This window comes from Corythoichthys intestinalis, chromosome 2 (genome assembly GCF_030265065.1).
Source record: "Corythoichthys intestinalis isolate RoL2023-P3 chromosome 2, ASM3026506v1, whole genome shotgun sequence".
Taxonomy (NCBI): Eukaryota; Metazoa; Chordata; class Actinopteri; order Syngnathiformes; family Syngnathidae; genus Corythoichthys; species Corythoichthys intestinalis.
This window is the reverse complement of record NC_080396.1, coordinates 53,745,422-53,767,369: the sequence shown is the minus strand read 5'-3', so window position 1 is coordinate 53,767,369 and position 21,948 is coordinate 53,745,422. Positions and strand designations below refer to the sequence as shown.

Below are 21,948 nucleotides of genomic sequence, written 5' to 3'. Positions count from 1 at the left end.
CACCTCTAGCATCGATTTTGAAATCCAGCGAACACCAAAATGACTTGCCATGTATCTTGTACATAGTAAGATCAAGGCTGGCTTGCCAGTGTAATTAACTATATTTTTGAGGGAAGTCATTGTATTTTTCCATTGTTTATCTTTCCAGTAACTCATTAGTTATAAAAGAAGATGCACATTTCTAAGAATTTGAGTGTCAAACAGCATCTTACCCCTAATGGGGCATTTTTCTTCTTTAAAAACTTTATTTACAGTACTTCCGAATTGCTGAGCCCTATATATATATATATACATATGTATATATATGGTCTCATGACAGTCTTCTGGCCCCACTGTCAAATAGAGTATTACCAAATACCATCATTAGCAACTAATGAAACAACTGGAACAGTAACTGAAGAAAAAATCAGCGCAGAACATGAATTTTGATTGTTATTTACATCTGTAGCGCTGCAATGCATGCTAGGAAGCATATTGGACGATAACAGTGTTGACAGCAGGTGGCAGCAGAGGTTGACTATCTTCCCCATGGGAGCAGTGATGGCCAAATGAAGCTTCTTAAAGAATGGTGGTTTATTTAGTCTTATGACAGTCTTATGATGCCGCTGTCAAATAAAGTGCTATCTTTTGGTGTAAATATCCCATAATACAGAGAGGACAGCTGCAGCTTATAGCCCGGTGTGGCTTATCTATGAACAAATGCCAATTTCGTATCAAATTTGGTGAAAATTACAGTAAATATATATTTCTTATCTTTATTAATTTCATTAATTTTTGTTGAAGATGTTGTCCATGAGAAGTGTTGTTTGCTAGAGGCAACATATGCACTGATGCTATTTTTCATAATAGTATTTATTTTATATTTGAATGAAACATTTCACTACTTTCTAGTTTCTTATGATTTCATTTCAGATTCTTTAAAACTACCAGTAAAAAAACAAAAGAGTAAACCCAAGAAGTATTAAAAAAATAGCTATATTGTGGAAAGAACTGAGATGATATAAGGAAAAAAAATAGTGATCCTTTTTTTGGCCAGATTGTCCAGTCCTACCTTGAGAGCTAATCTATTAACTCTTTTTGACACTCTGTGAGAAGTGTCATAATACTCCACCTCCTTCCTCAGCCAGGGAGAGCTAAGCGGTATTATGGCAATTAAAGATTGAGAGTCTTAATGTTTTTTTTTCTTTTTCTTTTTTTGTTTTTTCTTAGATAATAACAAGAAAAAGTTGTTTGAATAGATACGTTTGTATGATCAAACCCATTTTGTGGGGGGAAAAAAAAAAAAAAAAGCTAAAACGCTTCCATGCAGGCGGTTTCATTTCTGCCTACTAGACTGCTTATTGTAAGATCACTGCTTTATTTACTGCATTTCTTGTGGGTTTTTTATTTAGACCTTTCAGAGTTTAGCCTAAACTTGCTTTCATGAACTATGCACACCCTCTATTTCCTGAAATGTGGTCTTTTTGAAAATGCAAGGATTCTGGCAGACAGGTACAATTTGCAGATTTTACATTTGAAAGTTTATATGAAATACATGAAGCAGTTTCTAGGAAGGAAAAAATGGCTGGCTGGCTGGCTGGCTGGCTGGCTGGATAGATGGATTCTTGCCGAGATCAACTACAGATTAATCGTGGTTCATTGCTCCCTTAAAATACTTTCCTGCTTTCCACTGTGACTATCAGTTTTCTCACATCTTCTCATGTAGTAAATTGTTAATAAATTAAGAGGCATCTGCCCTTAAATATGGAGAGCGAGTCATAGCAAAAGAAGTAAGTAACTAATGGCTTACACACATCCTTAAAAATCTATGTTCCTTGATGAGTATGTTTTTCCAGATCATAAAATCCTAGTGGTGGTCTAATTGTCTCATTTTGTGACTACACTTTATCTGACAAGTTTGTTTCAGTATTAGTATTAATATATACATATTGGTACTTTTTTGTTTATTTCCACATAATCCCTCTATCGTCCGCGTTGTGGTTTTCAATCAATATTCACACACTGTATCCTTGTACCTTATCAGACAGGGCTTCCTCCAGCGTGGCAAGGGCTGTCTCTGTGTTGCTAGAATCCGTTTGAAGACCTTGGACCCGGTCCTTCAACCCAGTCAGCTGTTTGTCCTTGTCCTTTAACTGATCCAAGAGGTTCTCAATCTGGCAAAATAAAGCCAGAGAAAGCAAATTAAGATCCAACTCAATTTAAATGAAAATTGAGTTCAAAAGACTTTTTTGTGATTAGACTCCGTTGAGTTGGTAGTTGCTTTTTTTTTTTTTTTTTTTTCTCCTCCTTGTTTTGTTATTTTAAAAAATACCAACCTTTTTAGCTCCGAGAGCTTTGCTCAAGAAATGTACAATTTACAAAAGTACCATATAATTTTTGATATGTTTGAAATTATACAGCACTTTTTACTTCCTTTTGACAAATCGAGCAATTGAATCTTGGCCTGCTGTTTGAATGGTCATTTATTGTGTTTTTGCTGATTTTCTTTAAAGTTGGTATTTACATTATGCAATAAAATAACAAACACATATTTTGATGCAGACTGAAATCTGTGGTTATGAGGATCAGTTAATATATTTTTTTCAAGGTGAAAGAAAACAGCAATAATTATACAAAAAGTAATTGGACCCAGCTACGACTATGAGTAATCACCATGCTTGTAAGATTTGTAATACAAATCGAGATTCCAACCAACAAGGCACTGGGGGGGAAAAAAAAAAAAACTCTCCAAAACAGGCAGATTGAAGCCAAATCTTATTTACCTTGACCACTTCTCTGTGACAACAAAATGTAAATCCAAGTTAAATGTAGTGCTTTTTTTTTTTTTTTTTTTTTTTTAATCTCCGTCTCTTACTCTAGTTGTCCTCAGTAACACAACACATTAGCCACTCATTAAAACCAGAACATTTTTTTTTCTGTAGTAATGGAGATTTAGTTTGTCATAATTAGTTTACTATGTACATATAATGAAAATCTCATGAAAAAAATAGGCCTACAGCCTTTGGAGTTTCTTCGCTCTCTAGAGGGCAAGCAGCAAACTTTATTGGGGCCATCTCGAGTTTGGCAAAAGACAGACGGAAAGTAGCAGGAGGTAATAGAAGAAAAAACAGGCTTGTACTTTCAGTAAAATCTTGATCATTAATGACAGTCATTACACTTCAAGCTTGATTGGTCAGCACATAAGTGGCAGGGGCAGTAAATCCTTCAGGGAATTATGAGAATATTTCACACTACCACTGACAGAATTCCCACATCCCACATTTGCAGGGATTTTAAATAAAATATTAAGTTTCTTTTATATTCTGTAAATAAAAAATAGTCCACCATTTCACATATACTCCTCAAGATGCAGATGCAGGATGCAAGTAAAAAGGCTTTGAGATATCAAATGACAGAGGCTATCTATTTGAAATATGGCAGATAAAACAGACAAGACTGAAAAAGCAGTTTCTGGTCTTGCGCTCCTCTTTAAAAGAAACTGCTGTATTTTAAGCCAAAACAACAGTTGCGTTTGATAGAACAATATGTCTATATGCTGCCATAGCAGATTCATGGCGCATTAAGCCCCCAAACTATTTTTAATATGCCCGTTTTACCCTGGATACCCCCGTTTACAGACAGAAAAAAATCCAGCTGTGGCCAGTCACAGCTGTGTCTTAACTCTCAGTGATACATTGTACATGGAATTTTTTGGATTGAAACAAGGTAAGTACGCGATAATATCTCGTTAAAGTCATGGCGTCTGTAATTCTGCTCTTGCATGCTCTCACCTCCAGATAGTTTAATAAACAGCAAAACCTATTTTTTTTTTTTTTTTTTAAAATAAAAAAATGCCCTCCTGTTCAAAATTTTTCTTCCCCCAGAAAATTGAGATTTTAAGCTTTTCAATGATGTATCAAACATGCATATCGGTCAATTTTGAAATTTGGCCAAATTGGGGGTCTCAGAGCGGAACTTCAAGTCACCTGAGTGTTTTCCGCCATATGTAAAAAGAAATGATTGAAAATACTGAGTAAGCATTCCGATATAATCCTCCTCAAAATATTGTATGCCCAAAACACAGTCATACATACCAAAGCATACCATTGCTCTTGGCTCCTATGGACACCACAGAGCTCTATTTCATTTCAAATTGAGCATATCGCCCCTGCTCTTAGATAAATCATTACACTCTTCATGAGGCTGATGTTTGCCTTGGCCTCTTAACATAAAATAACCACCAGGCAGAGAAATATTGACCTTGACATTCAGCCACTGTGGAACTGTCTCGTAAAACCCAACTTGGGTCTCGGCTCGAAAGAACTTGTCACTGGAGTCACATCTATCAGAAAGAGAATGTGACATGTTGTCCAAAATGTCAGAGGCCCACCATTGTTGAGGAGAGAAGATCAAATTTGTGTGCCTTTCTGGGAAGTACAGCTTTGCTTTCAGGGCCTGGGTGTTGCAGATGAGAACAGCAGCTAAGCTATCAGTTCTTCTACAAATATGTGCATGTACAAATTCAGTGTAGAATGTTACTATCACATTGTTAAGCATGGCACCCTCCCTAAATTGTGTACACTTGTACTGTATCTGTAGCACAACTCCCAAAATATACTGCTGTCATTATTCTGCAGGCAAGACAATGGTCTCTGACTCCCTTTATGTGTCTTACACATTATTTTCAGAAAGTTTGACATCTGCCTCACTCCCAGAAACACACAACTCCTAAATGTTTATGGCGTTACTGATAACTTTATCTACAACAAGATAGAACCAGACCAGACTACACTTGAAATATGGAGTGTTTGTGTAACATCACCATTGTGTGACTAGCAGGTTGGTCTTAACGGCACAAAACAAAAAGTGAATAAAATTTGGATCACATTAGGTCGACAGATTGCGAAAAAGTGGTCAGATCAACTAAAAAACTATATTATCCGAAAATTGCTTTGCATATTTGCAGCAAATTGAATTAAAAAAAAAAAAAAAAAGGATCTACTCCCAAATAATGGAAACTCCTAATACAACATCAAGATTAACAAATCTTAATCTGCAGATCTGATCACCATTTGACTTGCTATTGCAATGTGGTTAGTTTGTTAGTAATATCTTTATTAGACCTCATTTTGATGCAATGAGTGAAAAACTGTTGAAAATGTGTTTCTGGCAAAAACACAGTGAAAATGCAAAATGCTCCAGAGAAGAACCACAAACTCGGTTGACCCATATGTCTTCCATCCAAAGAAAGAGAATAAGAACTCAGTGGCCTCGGAAGAATCATTTCTACAGAACACAGATGAGGTCTGCATGGATCCTGACCATGACAGCTTCGCAATTGTTTGTGCAGTATTTATGAAAGTGTTTTGAAAATAACTCACTTTCACTCAACAATTTTTTTTTCCGCTTGTAATTGTGTATCAATATATTGGCAGGTATCACTATAGTTGCAGTGGCGCAGTTGGTAGCTGGAGTTGTCCTTGGACCGAAGGGTCAGTGGTTTGATTCACAGCTATGACTGCCCACTGTCGAAGTGCCCTTTGGCAAGGTACTGAACCCTAATTTGCCACCAATGGGTTGACAGCGCCTTGCATGGTAGTAGCACCATTGGTGTGCGAATGTGTGCTTGAAAGTGTAAATGTGTGCTAATGTAAAGCGCTTTGGGCATGGCAACCATATAGATAAATGCGCTATATAAGTACTGTCCATTAACCCAAAAACCCAGACGGACACAGATATTGACATGAACAGTACGTACACAAAGCTTCACATAAAAAGTGACAACGATTAAAACTTTCTACTGTACAAGATTGTGTAATTCTTGGCAATAATCTATGTCAAAGTCAAGCACACTAATTTGGAGATGAGAGTAAATTTCTACCTGTGGTTAAATTGTGATACACAAAATGTGCATGTTTCCTCTTAGTTCTCGCATACTTTAATAAATCACTGATAACCAATGTCTTCCGGCAAGAAATGCAAAAAACAAAACTGCTAAAAATATATAGTTTTTAAGGGATGCAGAGCAGAATCATGAAGCTCAGATATTATCTGTTCAGGGTATCATTACCTTACCACTGTCCCTCCATTTCATTCACAGCTAGTGTGCATGGAATACTTAACCAAGGAGTCAGACTGTGATATTATGTAAATTGATGCCCTCTTGTGGCCACTAACTGGTCACAACTCTCAAATGGTAAACTCAAGGTGAAAATTCATTATCTTTCTTTGTAAATGACAGCTTTGTTTTGTTTTAAATGTTTCGTCACAGTTGCATATTGTTGCCCGGAAAAAAAGCAGCATGACAAGTTTAAGTTTGCAGTACATATTATAAAATAAAAATAAAAGCTGGCTTGTTAACCATGTATCAGATCTAGTGATATACGATGAGCAACTGTACTTAATACTGTATCTCCTTTTAAGAAGGACAAGGCATAATTCTGCAAAAAGAAATTGAGATAATATACACTTGTTTAAATTTGTCACGTGTAACTATTAACTTAATGGTGGTCTAAGCCCTAGACTGGTCACTAGTCAATCACAGGGCAAATATCAAGGCAACCAATAACACATTTATACCATTACCGTGTAGCACTAAACTCATGCCTGCACTGAAGTCAGGCGAGTGTACAACTATACCATCTGTGACTGTAGCCACTTTTATCAAAGTTTAAACATTGTATAGCAAAGACTAAATTCTCAGTTGGCTCCTCATCTGTGGAACAAGAGTTATGTTTATTTCTTGCCAATATCAAAACTTCTAAGAGTTTGTTATCATGTTGTTAATGTGAAACAGACAAAATGAGATTGTTGAATTTAAGGAATAAAAGAACCACTGACATACTGAACTACATTAGTATGTCAAAAATGAGTGGAGCTGTGATTTTCATCGTAAATGTTTGTCCTCTGTTCAAATGAATGTGGCACACACAGCACAATTAAATAGCGGATGTCTTACTCCTCCTCTTCAGAAATACAGCTGTATCCATACATACTAATTACAAACTGAGACACATATGTGGAGCACACACACAGAGTAACAGCTAGACATGGAAGGAGTTTCTTCTGTTGAGCAAAACGATCAGGGAGGTAAAGCATAAACTTTTGAATAAAGACAGATTGTATTTATGTGAGACAAGCTCTACCTGACCGTGTGTCTCCGTGTGTTTTGGCTAAGTTGAGTCACGTCTCTGCTCCTTAGGCTCAAGACCATATCTCGAGCGCCCCCACCCCTTCTGCTGCAGAATGCTATGGTAATTGCTGTGTAATTACCTTGTTGCTCGATTCTACTGCTCGGAGTGCCATTAGTATTTTTTTCTCTCTGTTTGGAGAGGATGGAAACCAGAAAAAAGTTACACACCAAAGGAACACAACAGTTGTTGTGTCTCAACATAATGCTTTGCTATATCTAGTGTTATGCTCCCTTCACTAATATTTTATAATAAGACAAAGAAAATGAGTCTGCCATAAAATAAAAAAAATAAAAAACTTTTAGCCAGTTAGGACTAAGTAGTTAAGCTTGATATGAGGTTTGCCATTATCAGGATACAGTCAAGTGTAACTTTTTAACAAGTGCGGAAATCTTTAAATGCATTTAATTAGACAGACTGTAATGCAGGTGTTGTGGTCAGGCAGAAGACAGGTTTGAATAGCAGTAGCTTATTCCAACAATAGGTTTCTCCTGACTGAAGAGTAGCCTGCATGGCTCCAATCGGTTAGCCTCAGGCTCTCAACATTAACCATCTGATTGCTGATAGGAGCAGTAGAGAGATGCAAGAGTTGAGGGTGGGGATGTAACAAAAGTTTTTTGTTTTTTTTTTCTTCTTTTTTTTACCGGAACATATCCAGCTCTAACGGCTTATCTACAGCAGTGTGTCTGTGCTCTGATTGGTCAGATGGAATCCATTAGGATGAAAGACATTGGTGGCTTTCACAGCAGCTGGAATGTATGCGTATATTTCAGAATTATCTCAGATGATCTGAGAAGTACGGCTGATATACACACTCAGTCACTTAGCTGGAATACCTCCAGGGCAGCCTACAATGTATCTGGCTATGCGGATAACTCCCAAGTTTGTGCATGTGCGCTCCAACACGTTCACCAATACTGCAATTTTTCTTTTCTATGAAATATGTTTTGAAAATCAAAGCTGGGGGATACAGCATTTGCCTCTAGCTGGCAGAACTGGACAGATTCAGCTCAATAGGTATTTTCCTCTGCGAAGATGGAGTAACTATATAAGCAACGAGCAAATCATACACCTCCTTTACAAAGATTTGGGGGTATATTTACACAAGAAATAAAAACTGAGTTCACATTCTTTGTGTTTTTGAAAAGTTTATGGATAGATAACATTGTCAAAACGATCACTATTTATATGGAGAAAAGTACATAATACAGTATAACATCCACTCTGTGTGCATACACCATCCTATGGTCATCCAAAACGCTCTAAAAGCATATTTCAGGACTATACAATACATATTTAGGCTCAGTTTTGGAAATAAAGTTCATTGGTCATAGAAAATGTGCACTTGCCTGAAGTAGCATTATGAAGCTCCTTAGCCGAGTGACACACATGCAACAAAGGCCCTCTGTTCCGCCACTCGTGGATGAATGTGACATATTTGGGTATTCACAAACCTTTAGATTTAGAAACATCTTTTAAAAGAGGTTTTAAAACAGCTTCTATTTTGAGACCAAATTCAAAAAGCTATCTTTTGTAAAACTATTGCTCTTTGGGTTTAAAATCATTAATACTGGAAATGCATTTGGCTGATCATTTTTATTCAATCACATTTATGCCCGACTTAGACTACGCAATTTCAGGCTGATTTAGCCCAACAGAAAAGTTGCCTCACGTAGTGGTGACAAATCCAATGATTGCCAATCCGCCGTCTCGGAGGTCTCATGTCCATGTCGCAGAAAATCTGGCGTGTTAGAATTTGTGATTGTCCTGCCGCATATTTCCTACTATTCGTTGATTAATATTGACCAATCGTTTAACTTCGTGAACATCGTCTGCCTTCTCTTGTACACACTCTCTTTTTTTTCCTGACAGTGTGGATGCTGGCAGCGTGTGGCACCTACACATGTTCCTCCACCCCACTAAGACAAAATATTCAGTGAATCCCATTTTCCAGTCTTGTTCATAGCAAATGTGTTGATCTGAGTAGAGCAGACGACTGTCACTAATATATGAAGTGCCTCTGTCGCAATTAATAATTGACAGCTGCCTGTCCCTCCTTCCGACGACGTCAACTAGTGTGACAACTTATTCGTTCCAAGATACACTGTGACATCATGACACAATGTCGTGCAATCCGACACTGCTCTCGTCGGGAAGGACCCAAAAAAATGTGTATTCTGAGTCAGGAAGTTGTGTTTAATAACTACTTGTTTCCCAACATATGCCATACCCATGTAAGTAGTGCTGCAAACATAAGCAATAATTCAAGAATGTTGAATAAATGGAATACAGTATAAACTCCCATCTCCACTTAAAAAAAGCATCAAATCACAGCAATTGACTTAGTCTCTCTGTGTGTATATTCAACACATAATAAACACAGTGCCAATGTTGGACTAATATTTTCCTTCCGATCAAAATGCAGCACCCTCTCTCATTATCCATACACATCTCATTCAACAGTCTCACTGTTGTTTCAACCTTATGTGTAAAACATGCAGAAGGGGGGAGAAAAGGGTCAAAGTGAGTTGTTTCAGGAAATTAAAGGTACAGTACATACCACAAATTAGTAAGATTCTTGCCTTTGAGCTATGAGACTGCTACCATATATTTTATTAAATAGAGAAAAGAGTGAGAAACTAGGGATGTCTCGATCCGATCACGTGATCGGGAATTGGGTTGATTGCAGCATTTTTGGATCAGAATCGGGTGCAAAGGAACGGGTTTTTAATTACAAAAATATGCTTTTCTGCTTCACTCTCGTACAGTGCCACACCCTCCTTCCTGCTAAGCAGTGCGGCCAAACTGTCCCATGCAGCTTCCGTTTGGTACTTAAGGTTAATGATGATCGACAGGTTCGTAGCTTTGATCTTGCCAGAGAAACTTGGTAGTTCTATGATCAAAGGCACAAATTTGTTAATCATCGTTAAAGTTGCAGCACAGTCAAAAGTAGGGATGGGAATCGAAATCCGATTCCAATTCCAAACCAAATTCTAGTGTTTCGAGGCCTCGACATCACAATGAAAAAGCCTTAAATATCCCTTTAACGATTCCTAAAGACGCATATTGCGTCGTGACGTGTCTTGTTGTCCAGACGCATCAAACTAGCATGGCGCCAAGAACCACTCGCTCCAAAGTTTGGCTACACTTCACCAGGAAAGAGGGTGAAAATGAAAGGTTAACGATGGTTTAGCACGAGCATTGCAGCCGTAAACATAACAATGACAGCACGTAGGTTCAAATGCTTGAAAGTGTGTCTTCACTTCACGAGGAAAAATTACAACAAAGCGACTTGCAGTCATTGCAAGGTGGAGATAACTGCCTCAGGAGGGAATACGACTGCACTGTCCTCACGGAGACGCTAAGGCTCAGTCCTGGCCATACAGCTAGCTAAACTACCAAATGACGATGTAGAAGACGTTGGTATAATTTGTTGACTTTATTCAACCATCACTTGAAGAGTGAAAATAAAAATAAAAATGAAACAAATCAGTTTCGTCCCCGGTAACAAACATGCTTGCATCAACGTAAATCAGCAATGATTAGCTGCTAATACAGTAATAACACAAACTGTTAGCATGCGTTCGCGAGCATTAGCACATCGTTCAAACCACTACACAGCTGGATTTAAGTGTCCGATCGCGAGTGGAAACACACAACAACAACACAAAAGATGATACATACAGGCATTGCCTCTGTAGATATTTTACAAAAATTAACAAAGAACGTAGGCTCGTATCAATGTTTCCCTCTTCCACTAACTTGCTCACTCGCTTGGATGCGGCAGTTCTTCGCGTGTAAGCGCGCTCTTCTTCACATGAGCGCGTTCTTCTTCGCGTGAGGAAACGCAAGGGTGCCCCCACTTGAGCGTGAACGCACCATAAAAACTAAAAGGCATGCATTTCAATATAATGGTAAATAATACACTTTAACACAGGGGTCCCCAAACTACGGCCCGCCTCACATTTGCACATTTGGTCTGGCCCCCTGAACAATACCAGAGAGCATTTTGAATTATTATTATTTTTTTTTTTTTCTCTTCTTAATAGTGTTATTTATTTACTGGCCTTTTTCCGTGAAGAACTCAGAGAGGGTTATTTTGTTATTATCTATTTAATTAATAGTGTTATTATTTATTATTATTATATTATATTATATTATATTTTTATTTTATTTACTTTTGTTCCATGAAGAATCCAGAAAGGGTTATCTAATCGTGGCATTCTGAAAAACAATACATTTTTACATTTAGGCAATCCTGCAATCGTCACACTTTTTTCTGTTACAAACTGACCCCGGCCCCTCATCAGAGAAGGGAAAAGTTTGGGGATCCCTGCTTTAACACATATTGCCAAAGGCAGAACAACGACCTATATGCCAATTTATACCAATATTTTTCATTTCTATTAAAAAAAATGTTTCAGTAAAATGTTACACATTCTTGTGTATTTGGCACTTATTGCCACAGTTAACATTGAGGCTTTGGGCCTCTTTTGACCTCGTTGTGAGTTTGTAAGGTTGTGACATCTGATTAAACAAACTCGATGCCAATCAAAACGTTTGTTCTTCTTTTTCCCCAAATTAGAATCGATAAAAGAATCGATTAAGAATCGAATCGTTAAGCAATATCGATAATGGAATCGGAATCGTAAAAATTGTATCAATTCCCATCCCTAGTCATAAGGGTGCTGTGGCAACTCATTGTGTAAGTGAGAGGCCGTTCTTAGTAGCGGGAGTGGATTTGAGTTGACTCACTTAAGCATTTGAAAAAGACAAGCATTTCTCTACATTATTCTAGTTTTTAAAAAAATATTCACATTATGAAGGCACCATGGTGGGAGAGTAACATGTTTGGACATTTGTTCAATTTAAAAAATAAATAATTATATAATAAACTTTTTTTTCCCGTATCGGATCAGGACTCTTCTCAAAATCCGGTGACTTGGACTCGGTTGTAAAAAATATGTGATAGGGACATCCCTAGTAGAAACCAGAAGCATTTCCTTTTGTCAGTTACCCTAGCTACACCAGGCCAAAGCGAGTGACACCAGGCCGGAGCTAGTGTTGACACTGGGAGGGAGTGATGACATAATGCCAGATCTAATGCCAAAAGAGTCTGAAATAGGGTGAAATAATAAGATAAGGGAGAACCACACAGATGTCCATGGGCATGCAGAAGCATGTATACATACAATCCTACATAGTTTCCTGACTTAATATTTAAGATAATCAAACAACTTCAAATACCAGGTAATGATAACATTAGCAAAAATAAAATACAGTTATTAAATGTTGGTTTTACGAATTATGGGGTTAGGGGGGTACTATACAGTATTCAAAGGTACCTACGGCTGTGTGCAAAAGTACGATACTGATTGCTTACAAAACCAAATAGCTGGTTGGACCACCTTCAGCAGCAACAACAGAAATCAAGTACTTTCTATTATTTGCAACGAATATTTCGCATCAAACTTTGCAGAATTGTTTTAATTCAGCCAAACTGCAGAACTTTTGTGTATGAATGCCTTTTTAAGGTCATGCCACAGCATTTCAATGAGATTCAACCCTGAACTTTCACGAGGCCATGTCAAAAATGGATCGTTGTTGTTTTTCTGCTTTTTTTAAAGCCAATCAGAATTTGACTAGCTTGTTTATTTTTGAGTTTGGTCCGGCTTTAGAACTCAAGTGCATTTCTGTTTGAATTAATGACTGATGGTCAAACATAGTCATTCAGGATTTTCTAGTAGAAAACAGATTTGATGGCTCCCATAAATCTCAGAAAGCCAACCAGAATGATCAATAGCAGCCCCAGACCATTACCCTATTTCACCACAGCATTTGGTTGGTATGACATTTTGCACCCCCCACCCCCATCATTAAAATCTCAACAATCTATCTTAAAGGCAACACTTGGGCAACTAGAAAAACCCATCACTCACATGTTCCAATACTTTTGCCCACTTTAAAAGTGACTGAGTTCAAACAAACGAAATCTTACCTGGGTTATTTAACGCATCTGGATGTAAAATCCACGAAAATAAAAGCTGGAATTCTGAACACCAGTGTCATAATTACATTTTTATCTGAAACCCCTATGTCTTCAGTATAAAACAAAAACAAAGGAATTGAACTTGCTGTTCCAATACTTTTGGAGGTGACTGTGTACGGGTATATAATGTATATAGTATATATTCACAGTACATTTTATATGCAGCTTAGGCAGAGGTAACTAAAGCTACCCGTCTGTGGTTGCCATAGGGAGGGAACCTGATAGTGGATACTATACTTCCACACACAAAGCTTGGCTTTTTAAAAGCATGAATATGGATTGGGATGACCACAATGTTTGAACATGAATAACACATGCATGCCAAAACTGCACCACAAACGTCTCTGCCTCTATGCCTCCCACAACCCCACTCCTAGTGAAAAAGAGTGGAGAAGGAAAGAAAAAAAATGAAAATAAATAAATAAATTCATCTTTATGCATTGGTCATGGTCGCAAGGACGAAGGGAGTTCCAAACAGAGCTTCAACTGTTCCACACTGTGATATGGGAAGCCAAAAAAATGAGAGGGTAGAAACCTTGCAGTCACACTCATTTGTTCAATAAAGAGCAGTTGCTCATTATTCTTCATTAAATTCAGCCTCTAAACTATTAGAATTGACCTAAGGATAAAGCTATATCAGTGACATCATGGTGCCACACTATAAGTCATAGTAGTTGGCCATGGGGAGGCCGATGAGAAATATTGGTAACCGTCATCTGAGTCAAGAAATACATACATGCAAGTCATGTATCACTTTCGCAATTAAAGAAAAAGCACGGCACAAATGAGAGGTTAAAGTAGAGGTCCTTACCACTCCTAAAGTTACACATGTCAAAGAGCTTGGAACTCAAGTTTTAACAGATGAAGTGAGGCACTCAAAATGCTGGTACAGTATAGATATAAGAGGTCGCGAAAAAGCGGCAAGTATGACTTGGTACAAAACAAACACCACTGCAAAACCTTTAAACATGAACTCCTCTCACAGAAAGTCTTAAATTAGTATTATATATTTTGAGTCGCTTATACTCGTCAATGGGAATTGACCATTTTTGAATCGATCTCAATGATCAAGCTCGACATATTTATAGACCTGTTGGAGATGGACAAAGTGGAGATGCAAATTAAATATAGATGGGCAGATTATGAACAGTCCCAGGAAAAAAAGGAAATCTAATTTTCATGGTTTCAAATATATTCCAGGTGAGGTAAACTGTAAAGTGAAAAACACAAATAAAATTACATACTAGTACCGTATATTGTGTAATAAAATACAAAATGCGTTTCGTTTTTTTGAGCGCTACAGTGGGATGAACAAGTATCTGTACCTTTTGGAATTTCTCACATTTCTGCATATAATCACCATCAAATGTGATCTGATCTTTGTCAAAATCACACAGATGAAAAAACTGTTTGCTTTAACTAAAACCACCCACACATTTATAGGTTTTCATATTTTAATGAGGCTAGCATGCAAACAATGACAGAAGGAGGGAAAATAAGTACCGTATTTTTCGGACTATAAGTCACAGTTTTTTTAGTTTGGCTTGGGGTGCGACTTATACTGTGGAGCGAATTATGTGTGAAATTATTAACACATTATTATATCATTTCACATGTTATTTTGGTATTTTGGAGTGACACTGATGGTTTGGTAAACTTGTTAGCATGTTCTTTATGCTATAGTTATCTGAATAACTCTTAATAGCTATGCTACGTTAACATACTGGGCACGTTCGCATTTCGTTGCTCATGCATCATGTAACATTACCATACTGTACACTTATTCAGCATGTTGTTCTCTATTGTATTTTTATTTTAAATTGCCTTTCAAGATGACATATCTGTTATATGTGTTGGATTTTATCAAGCAAATTTCCTCCAAAAATACGATTTATACCCCGGTGCCAGTTTTTTTTTTTTTTTCCTCTTCATTGCGCATTTTTGGGCTGGTGCGACTTATACTCAGGTGCGACTAATAGTCCGAAAAATACGGTAAGTGAACCATCACATTTAATATTTTGTGGCCCCTCCCTTGGCAGCAATAACTTCAACCAGACACTTCCTGTAGCTGCAGATCAGTCTGGCACATCGATCAGGACTAATTTTGGCCCATTCTTCTCTACAAAACGCCTGCAGTAAGATTCCTGGGATGTCTGGCATGAATCGTTGTCTTTAGGTCATGCCACAGCATCTCAATGGGGTTAAAGTCTGGACTTTGACTTGGCCACTCCGATACGTGTATTTTTGTTCTTCTCAAACCATTCTGAGGTTGATTTTCTTCTGTATTTTGGACCATTGTCTTGTTGCAGCATCCATCCTCTTTTTAGCTTCAACTGTCTGACAGACGGCCTCAGGTTTTCCATCAAAACATCCTGATAAAGTTTTGAAATCATTCTTCCATTAATGACTGCAAGTTGTGCAGGCCCTGAGGCAGAAAAACAGCCCCAAATCATGATGCTCCTTCCACCATGCTTCACGGTGGGGATGAGGTGTTTATGTTTGTGAGCTGTTCCATTTTTCTCCAAACATGACACTGTGTGTCACTCCCAAACAATTAAACTTTAATTTCATTAGTCCACAAAATATTTTGCCAAAACTTCTGTGAAATGTCCAAGTGCCTTTTTGCGAACATTAAACGAGCAACAATGATTTTTTTTAGACAGCAGTGGCTTCCTCTACGGAGTCCTCCCATGAACAACATTTTTGGCTATAGTTTTACATATAGTTGGTGTGTGCGCACAGAGATATTGGACTGTGCCAGTGATTTCTGTAAGTCTTTAGCAGACACTCTAGGGTTCTTTTTTTACCTCTCTGAGTGTTCTGGGCTGAACTCTTGGCGTCATCTTTAGAGGATGGCCACTTCTTAGGAGAGAAGTAACAGTGCCAAACTCTCTCCATTTGTAGACAACTTCTCTGACTGCCGATTGATGAACATCCAGACTTTTAGAGATGGTTTTGTAACCTTTCCCAGCGTTATACAAATCAACAATACTTGATCGCTGGTCTTCAGACAGCTCTTTTGACCGAGCCATGATTCACATTAAACAATGCTTCTCATCAAGAAAATGCTTACCAGGTGTGTGTGTCATATAGGGCAGGGCAGCTTTAAACCACTCATCAGTGATTGGGCACACACCTGACCTAAATTGTTTGGTAAAAATTGGTTTCAATTGCTCTCTATGAAGACCTATAAATGTTTGGGTGGTTTTAGTTAAAGCAGACACTGTTGTGACATCCGTGTGAGTTTGACAAAGATCAGATCACATTTGATGGTGAATTTATGTAGAAATGTGAGAAATTCCAAAAGGTTCGGATACTTTTTCATGCCACTGTAGCTACCTTAAAGCAAATATACAATGGTAGGTGCCATTGTATAAATACTACCAAGAAATAAACTAACAACACAAAACCAAGTTTTTAAAAAAATCGTTTAAAAAAAATTGAGGTTGGACGAGATGGTGGTGGACTAATTCTGCTCTTACTTCTCCACATCTCAATTCATATACTGCCTTTGTTTCAAGCTTCTGCTTGTTTAGCAGATTCAGCATGCTTTATTTTGCTAGTTTAGTCAACAAACAACAAAAAGCAACAGAGTGCTGATGTGAGTGGTGTGGATATTGAATTGGCACAAGAAGTCCTTATTAGATGCAGAAATAATAAAAGAAAACATGACTGAAGTGACAGTTTCAATGCAAGCAACAACAAAAAAATAATGAAAAGTAAAAATATCAGGGTTTGGTATTGTTGTTGGTGTTTTAAATGAAAAGGCCTTTTGAAATGTATAGTGTTATTACATGTGGGATAACTGACCAAGATAAACTTACCTTTAGCTCACTAAAACGTTGTGGCCCTTTAAGATTCACATTTGACGACACCTTACTGAGAGTAACCCATATCCACCCGAAGGACATACCCAGCTCACTCAATGTCAATAAAAGTTTCCTGACTAAGTAAAAGTGGGTTTTTGAAAATTAAAGACTAGTCTAGATCAGCTTGAAAAGAAAAAAGCTACACTGGTGCTATACAAATCAAATTGCTGTACCTTAAAGATGACAAATAATTAAAGACAAACTCTACTAATTACTGTTGCTGGCTGCCATTTTGTTAGTTCTCCTCTCATATCAAACATCATAACACTGTAATTGTCTGTCACAGACACAAAATGAGAGAGAACCAAGAGCACAAAGCAAGACATCCCAAATATAGCAGAGTAAATTTTTTAAAAGAAGAGAACGGGAAAAATATCCACAAATGCATGAAAGAGGAAGGAGGCTGACAGAAACAGCAATTAAAATAATTAGAACTACTATACACATTAATTATCTTTTCTTGATTTGTATCGAACTTCCCGAGACAGGAGGTGAGAAAGAGTTGAACATGTCATGTCAAATTGTTTAGCTTAACCATTTTAGGGATGGAACATGTTTACTAAAAAAAAAGGGTTGAACTTAAGTCTCAAGTAGGAGACAAAGCAATACTACTTGGCAGTTTTATATTCCCTACAATTCTGTAACGGCTGTATACTGCACAGAAGACCACGCTTAAGTGTCTTGCTGGGAAATGCTTAGAGGTATTAATATGCATGCAGTAAAACGTGAAAACACAGAGACTGATGAAGTGACATATGATCTTAGGAGGCAATTTTCAATTAATGTGCAACCAGAAAAGGGGAGGTGAAAGGTGAGAGAGGGAGATCTAAATTGTTGACATGAGAGGAAAGAAGTAAGTTGACAGGGTAACTGCATGTGTGCAATTGGCTTATAAAGGAAATGATAATAACAGTTGTCATCTAAAAATAGAAATATTTCTCATTAATGCTGGTGATATGTGCATGACAGTGTGTACAACCCCTGGTAAAAATTATGGAATCAGTGGTCTTGGGGGATGCTAACTCAGTTGTTTAATTGTGTATGTCATAACCAAACAATAGACAGGACACAAAACGTTTGTCATTTTAAAGTGCGTATGACACCAAAAAGCATGTTTACATCATATTACACGTGGTGTTTTATGCTCCTGAATTAAATGGAACACTTGGATGTGTGCGGAAGCAATCGTTTTATATATTCAATTTTTTAATCCCACGCCATGAAAATGAGTGACTTCTGGCTCCAGTCTCGGGTTTAGGAGAAATGTGAATGTGATGTCACCAGGGACAGCATCTCACAATACAGTGGTTACGGCCAATGAAGCTTCATGTGAAGTTCCAAACCACTTGGCCAATTGATTCGAAAATAGGTTCAGTCCATGAAACTTCATTACCAGTGACACCTCCTGGCAAAAGCTGGAACTGCAGGGGCTCACAAGCTGTCTTTCCCCCTGAAGTGTGATGCATACAGGAAACCTGATTTTGATGTGCTATTTCGTCATCCTCGTACAATAATCGCCTAAGTCACTTTATTTTGGGTTTTATTTATTTATGTATTTTCGAAAACATGAAATACTGAACCAAATTCTCTACACTGTATTGATGATTAATTCCATTTCAGAGGCAGAATTGAGTAAATATTTGTTCAAATATGGCATAGGCGAATATTTTAAGTATTTTAAGAGGGTGACTATTTACAAATAAAGAGCTATGAATGTTTTGTGTCACTGATGTGAGCGACGGGGGGGGGGGGGTTCAGTGTGCTTGTGTAACTATGGTCATTATGTGGGATGGGGAACATTTAAAGATTTTTATTGAGGTACATTACTATCCGCAGAGTTTTTGGATTGAGTCGATTTCTTTTTTGCTTATACAGTAACTTCTCCACATTTAGAAAATACTTGCTCACAGGAAACATGATGCTGCATAAAAAATGTTTTGCCGAATGGAATAAATGAGGGTACACATTCTGATGATTTTGCCAGTAAATAAGTGGGTTTTTGGCTCTTCCCAGGCATGGATCAATAAACTATCACTGCACCTCCTGCGTTGCATCTGCTGAGGCATTCCTTGACCTCCTGGTATCAGACGCATCTCTGGCAATAACTTTAATTTTGTTAGCAATGTAACTTTTTAAAATGACATTACTTATGTTATGTGTTTATAGACAGCGCACGTACCTTATCAGGAGCGATCAGATCATAATGTTCCCACATTTCAGAACGACCTCTCGTCCTAGCTTGCTCGTTAATGATCAAACGAAACAGATTTCCAGCAAGTCGACTGCAAAAACTCACGCAAACCACGAGGACACCAACCCGCAAAATTAACATTTGTTTGCGCCGTTATGAAAAAATGAGATGCTATAATTCAAATCACCTCAGCTAGTCACTTGTCAGAATAAAGACGCCAGTGTCTGTGACCCATCCGATTGGATTATGAACCGATAGGGGTGTTTCATTGAAGAACTGAAACAATTCCTGTTTCATACGTCATATGTCACGTGGTTTGAAGCAAGCTCCGGAGCAGTGGTCCAATATAAATCTACGTTGTCGGTTTGGAGCACGTTTCGAAGTCTGAGTTTCAGGCTGCCATCACTACAATACAGTATTGCTTTATAGCATGGAGATGGACTGCGGATTCAGCTAATTTTGTGGATTAATTCGTCTATTTGCACCAGGGCGAGGTGTGTGAGCCTTTTTGGGATTCGGAAAGGTCCCGTTCACCCAAAGATCGGCCAAAACAAGTGTGCGACAACTGTGGGACCATTGGACTTACGAGGAAGTGAGTAAACATCATGTTTTGTATTATGTCAAATACTGGGATCATGGCACTTTTTAATATGGAGGTGGCTTGCATTTTGTGGCTGACATGCTCCTTTTCCAACGAGAACGACACTCGACCGACGACCGGCGGCTTATTGCAAACACCCCCGCCAGGAAAGCGCTATACCCGGCTTATTGCCCTCGTCATGTGGCCGGTCGACAATCGACAACCCCACCGCCGTGTGAAAAGATCCGGGCTAGTTATGTGTGATTTTTCACTTCGGAGACTTTGAAACATTACTCTGTTCGGGTTAACATGTCGGCTAGCTGTCACGCTACCTGGTTTGTTTACGCTCTCCGAAGCCGAGGCAGGGAAATTACTAACTCTGGTGGCATAAAATATGGTTTGGGAGGTGCAAGAAGTGGACAGTTTTGACCATTATGGAGTAATTTTACCATGTCATACTGAATAAATGCATTTTTAATTTTTCATATTCCATTTAGCACAAGACTGCTATTTGTCATGACCATACCATTTATTTAGCAATTGGGGAAAAATACTTCAATGAAAACAATATCCTGTAAAAATATTGGAGAGATTAAAACGATGATGACATTTTGCTAATCTCTGTCGCATTTTTCTCGTTCTGAATCTTCCCCCTCAATGGGCTGAATTCTAAACCAGCTGAAATTGTTACTCTGCCTAGGTCATCACCCAGATGGAGGCGCTAGAGCGCTATAATGACTAAGTCATTGACTAAATCAGATGAAACCATGACCCTGCCGACGTCATCCTCCTGATGGGGACGCTAGAGCCAAATAATGGTAGGCGTAGCTAAACGCCAGATTAAAAGACTAATTTCTCGTCATCTGCGCATTGCTAAATTGTTGTATATAGTCGAATCATCTCAAAATAGGATTCTAATTCACATAATAATGCTATTTAACCCTTTTTTATCCTGTTGTAGGTACTTTAAACTGCTATGTTTTGGCTTTAGGAAACACTAAAAGAGAACTAGAACAAAAATTCTGGTACTCACTTACGGAGCTCCAGTGCAAGCAAGGGAGAAAAAAAATATGGACTCACTCAATTTGGAGGGAAAAAAAAGAAACATAACACTCGAGTTATATTTGATCAGCTCATTAGTCTGCAAGTTAAAGAAGTGATCATACTTTGGTAAACTGTTGCATGCTTACTGCCTTTCACGGCTCCAACATGACAGTCAATGTCATGAAAAAAAGGAGGCGATTACGAAATTTCTTCAAGTTAAGTTACCACACAGTGTTGTAAAAGATGTTGGTTGTTCACAGTTAGCTGTGACTAAAATGTGAACCATGTACAAACTGCATTGGAAGGTTGTCAAACACAAGCATACTGGACAGACATCAGTGTCAAGACAGAAAACTAAAAGCAATATGCTTTGAAAATAGAATGATTACCAACAAAAAACACAAAAAGGAACAATTGCAAGGAAACTGGAGTCAACATGTAACTGAACTGTAAGAAATTGCAAACATAAGGATTTACATACAGAAAAAAAACAAGCAAAAGCAATCCTGAACACACAAAGACAATGGTGTAAAAAAAAAATAAATTAAAAAAAAGCTGTCCTAGATGGTGGATGGCTGTAAGTAGTGCTGAAACGATTACGGTATTCGATTAATTCAAGTACTTGATTAGAAAAAAAAAAAAAATTCTAATTAAATTTTGCTGCTTCGAGTATTCGTTTAATTAAAGTGGCGTTGTAACGGTTTGATTTGAAAGTGTTTTCATTTAGTTTTATTGATTTGGGTGGATACACTGCCTTCTAGTCTGGCTCATTTCACATGGCTGAATCCAACTGCTCCCTGTTAAGACCAACATAAGCGAAGTTTTTGTTTGAGCTAATGTTTTTTAATGGATTTGTAATTTAGTTTAAAGTTTTTTTTTTTGTCAGAATACTGTATGTGTTTGAACTATTTGTTAAGAGCATTGTAAAAAAAAAAAAAAAAAAAAAAGTTGGCATTTTATAGCATTTAGGCTAGCGGACTTTTGCTATGTACTGTAACTTAGCCAATTGGTCTTTTGTTGTACATATATCCTCATTTATTTTATTT

General features: G+C 37.7%; 1 protein-coding gene across 10 annotated transcripts in view; it reads right to left on the bottom strand.

The window, feature by feature from the left end:
- LOC130907988 (ERC protein 2-like) overlaps positions 1 to 21,948 on the bottom strand; it is a 244,298-nt gene that overhangs the window by 181,128 nt on the left and 41,222 nt on the right. For all 10 annotated transcript variants that reach the window (XM_057823634.1, XM_057823594.1, XM_057823565.1 and 7 more), the window contains one exon: positions 2,016 to 2,153. In XM_057823634.1, the coding sequence (XP_057679617.1) occupies positions 2,016 to 2,153 (138 nt within the window). The remainder of the gene's footprint in view (positions 1 to 2,015; positions 2,154 to 21,948) is intronic.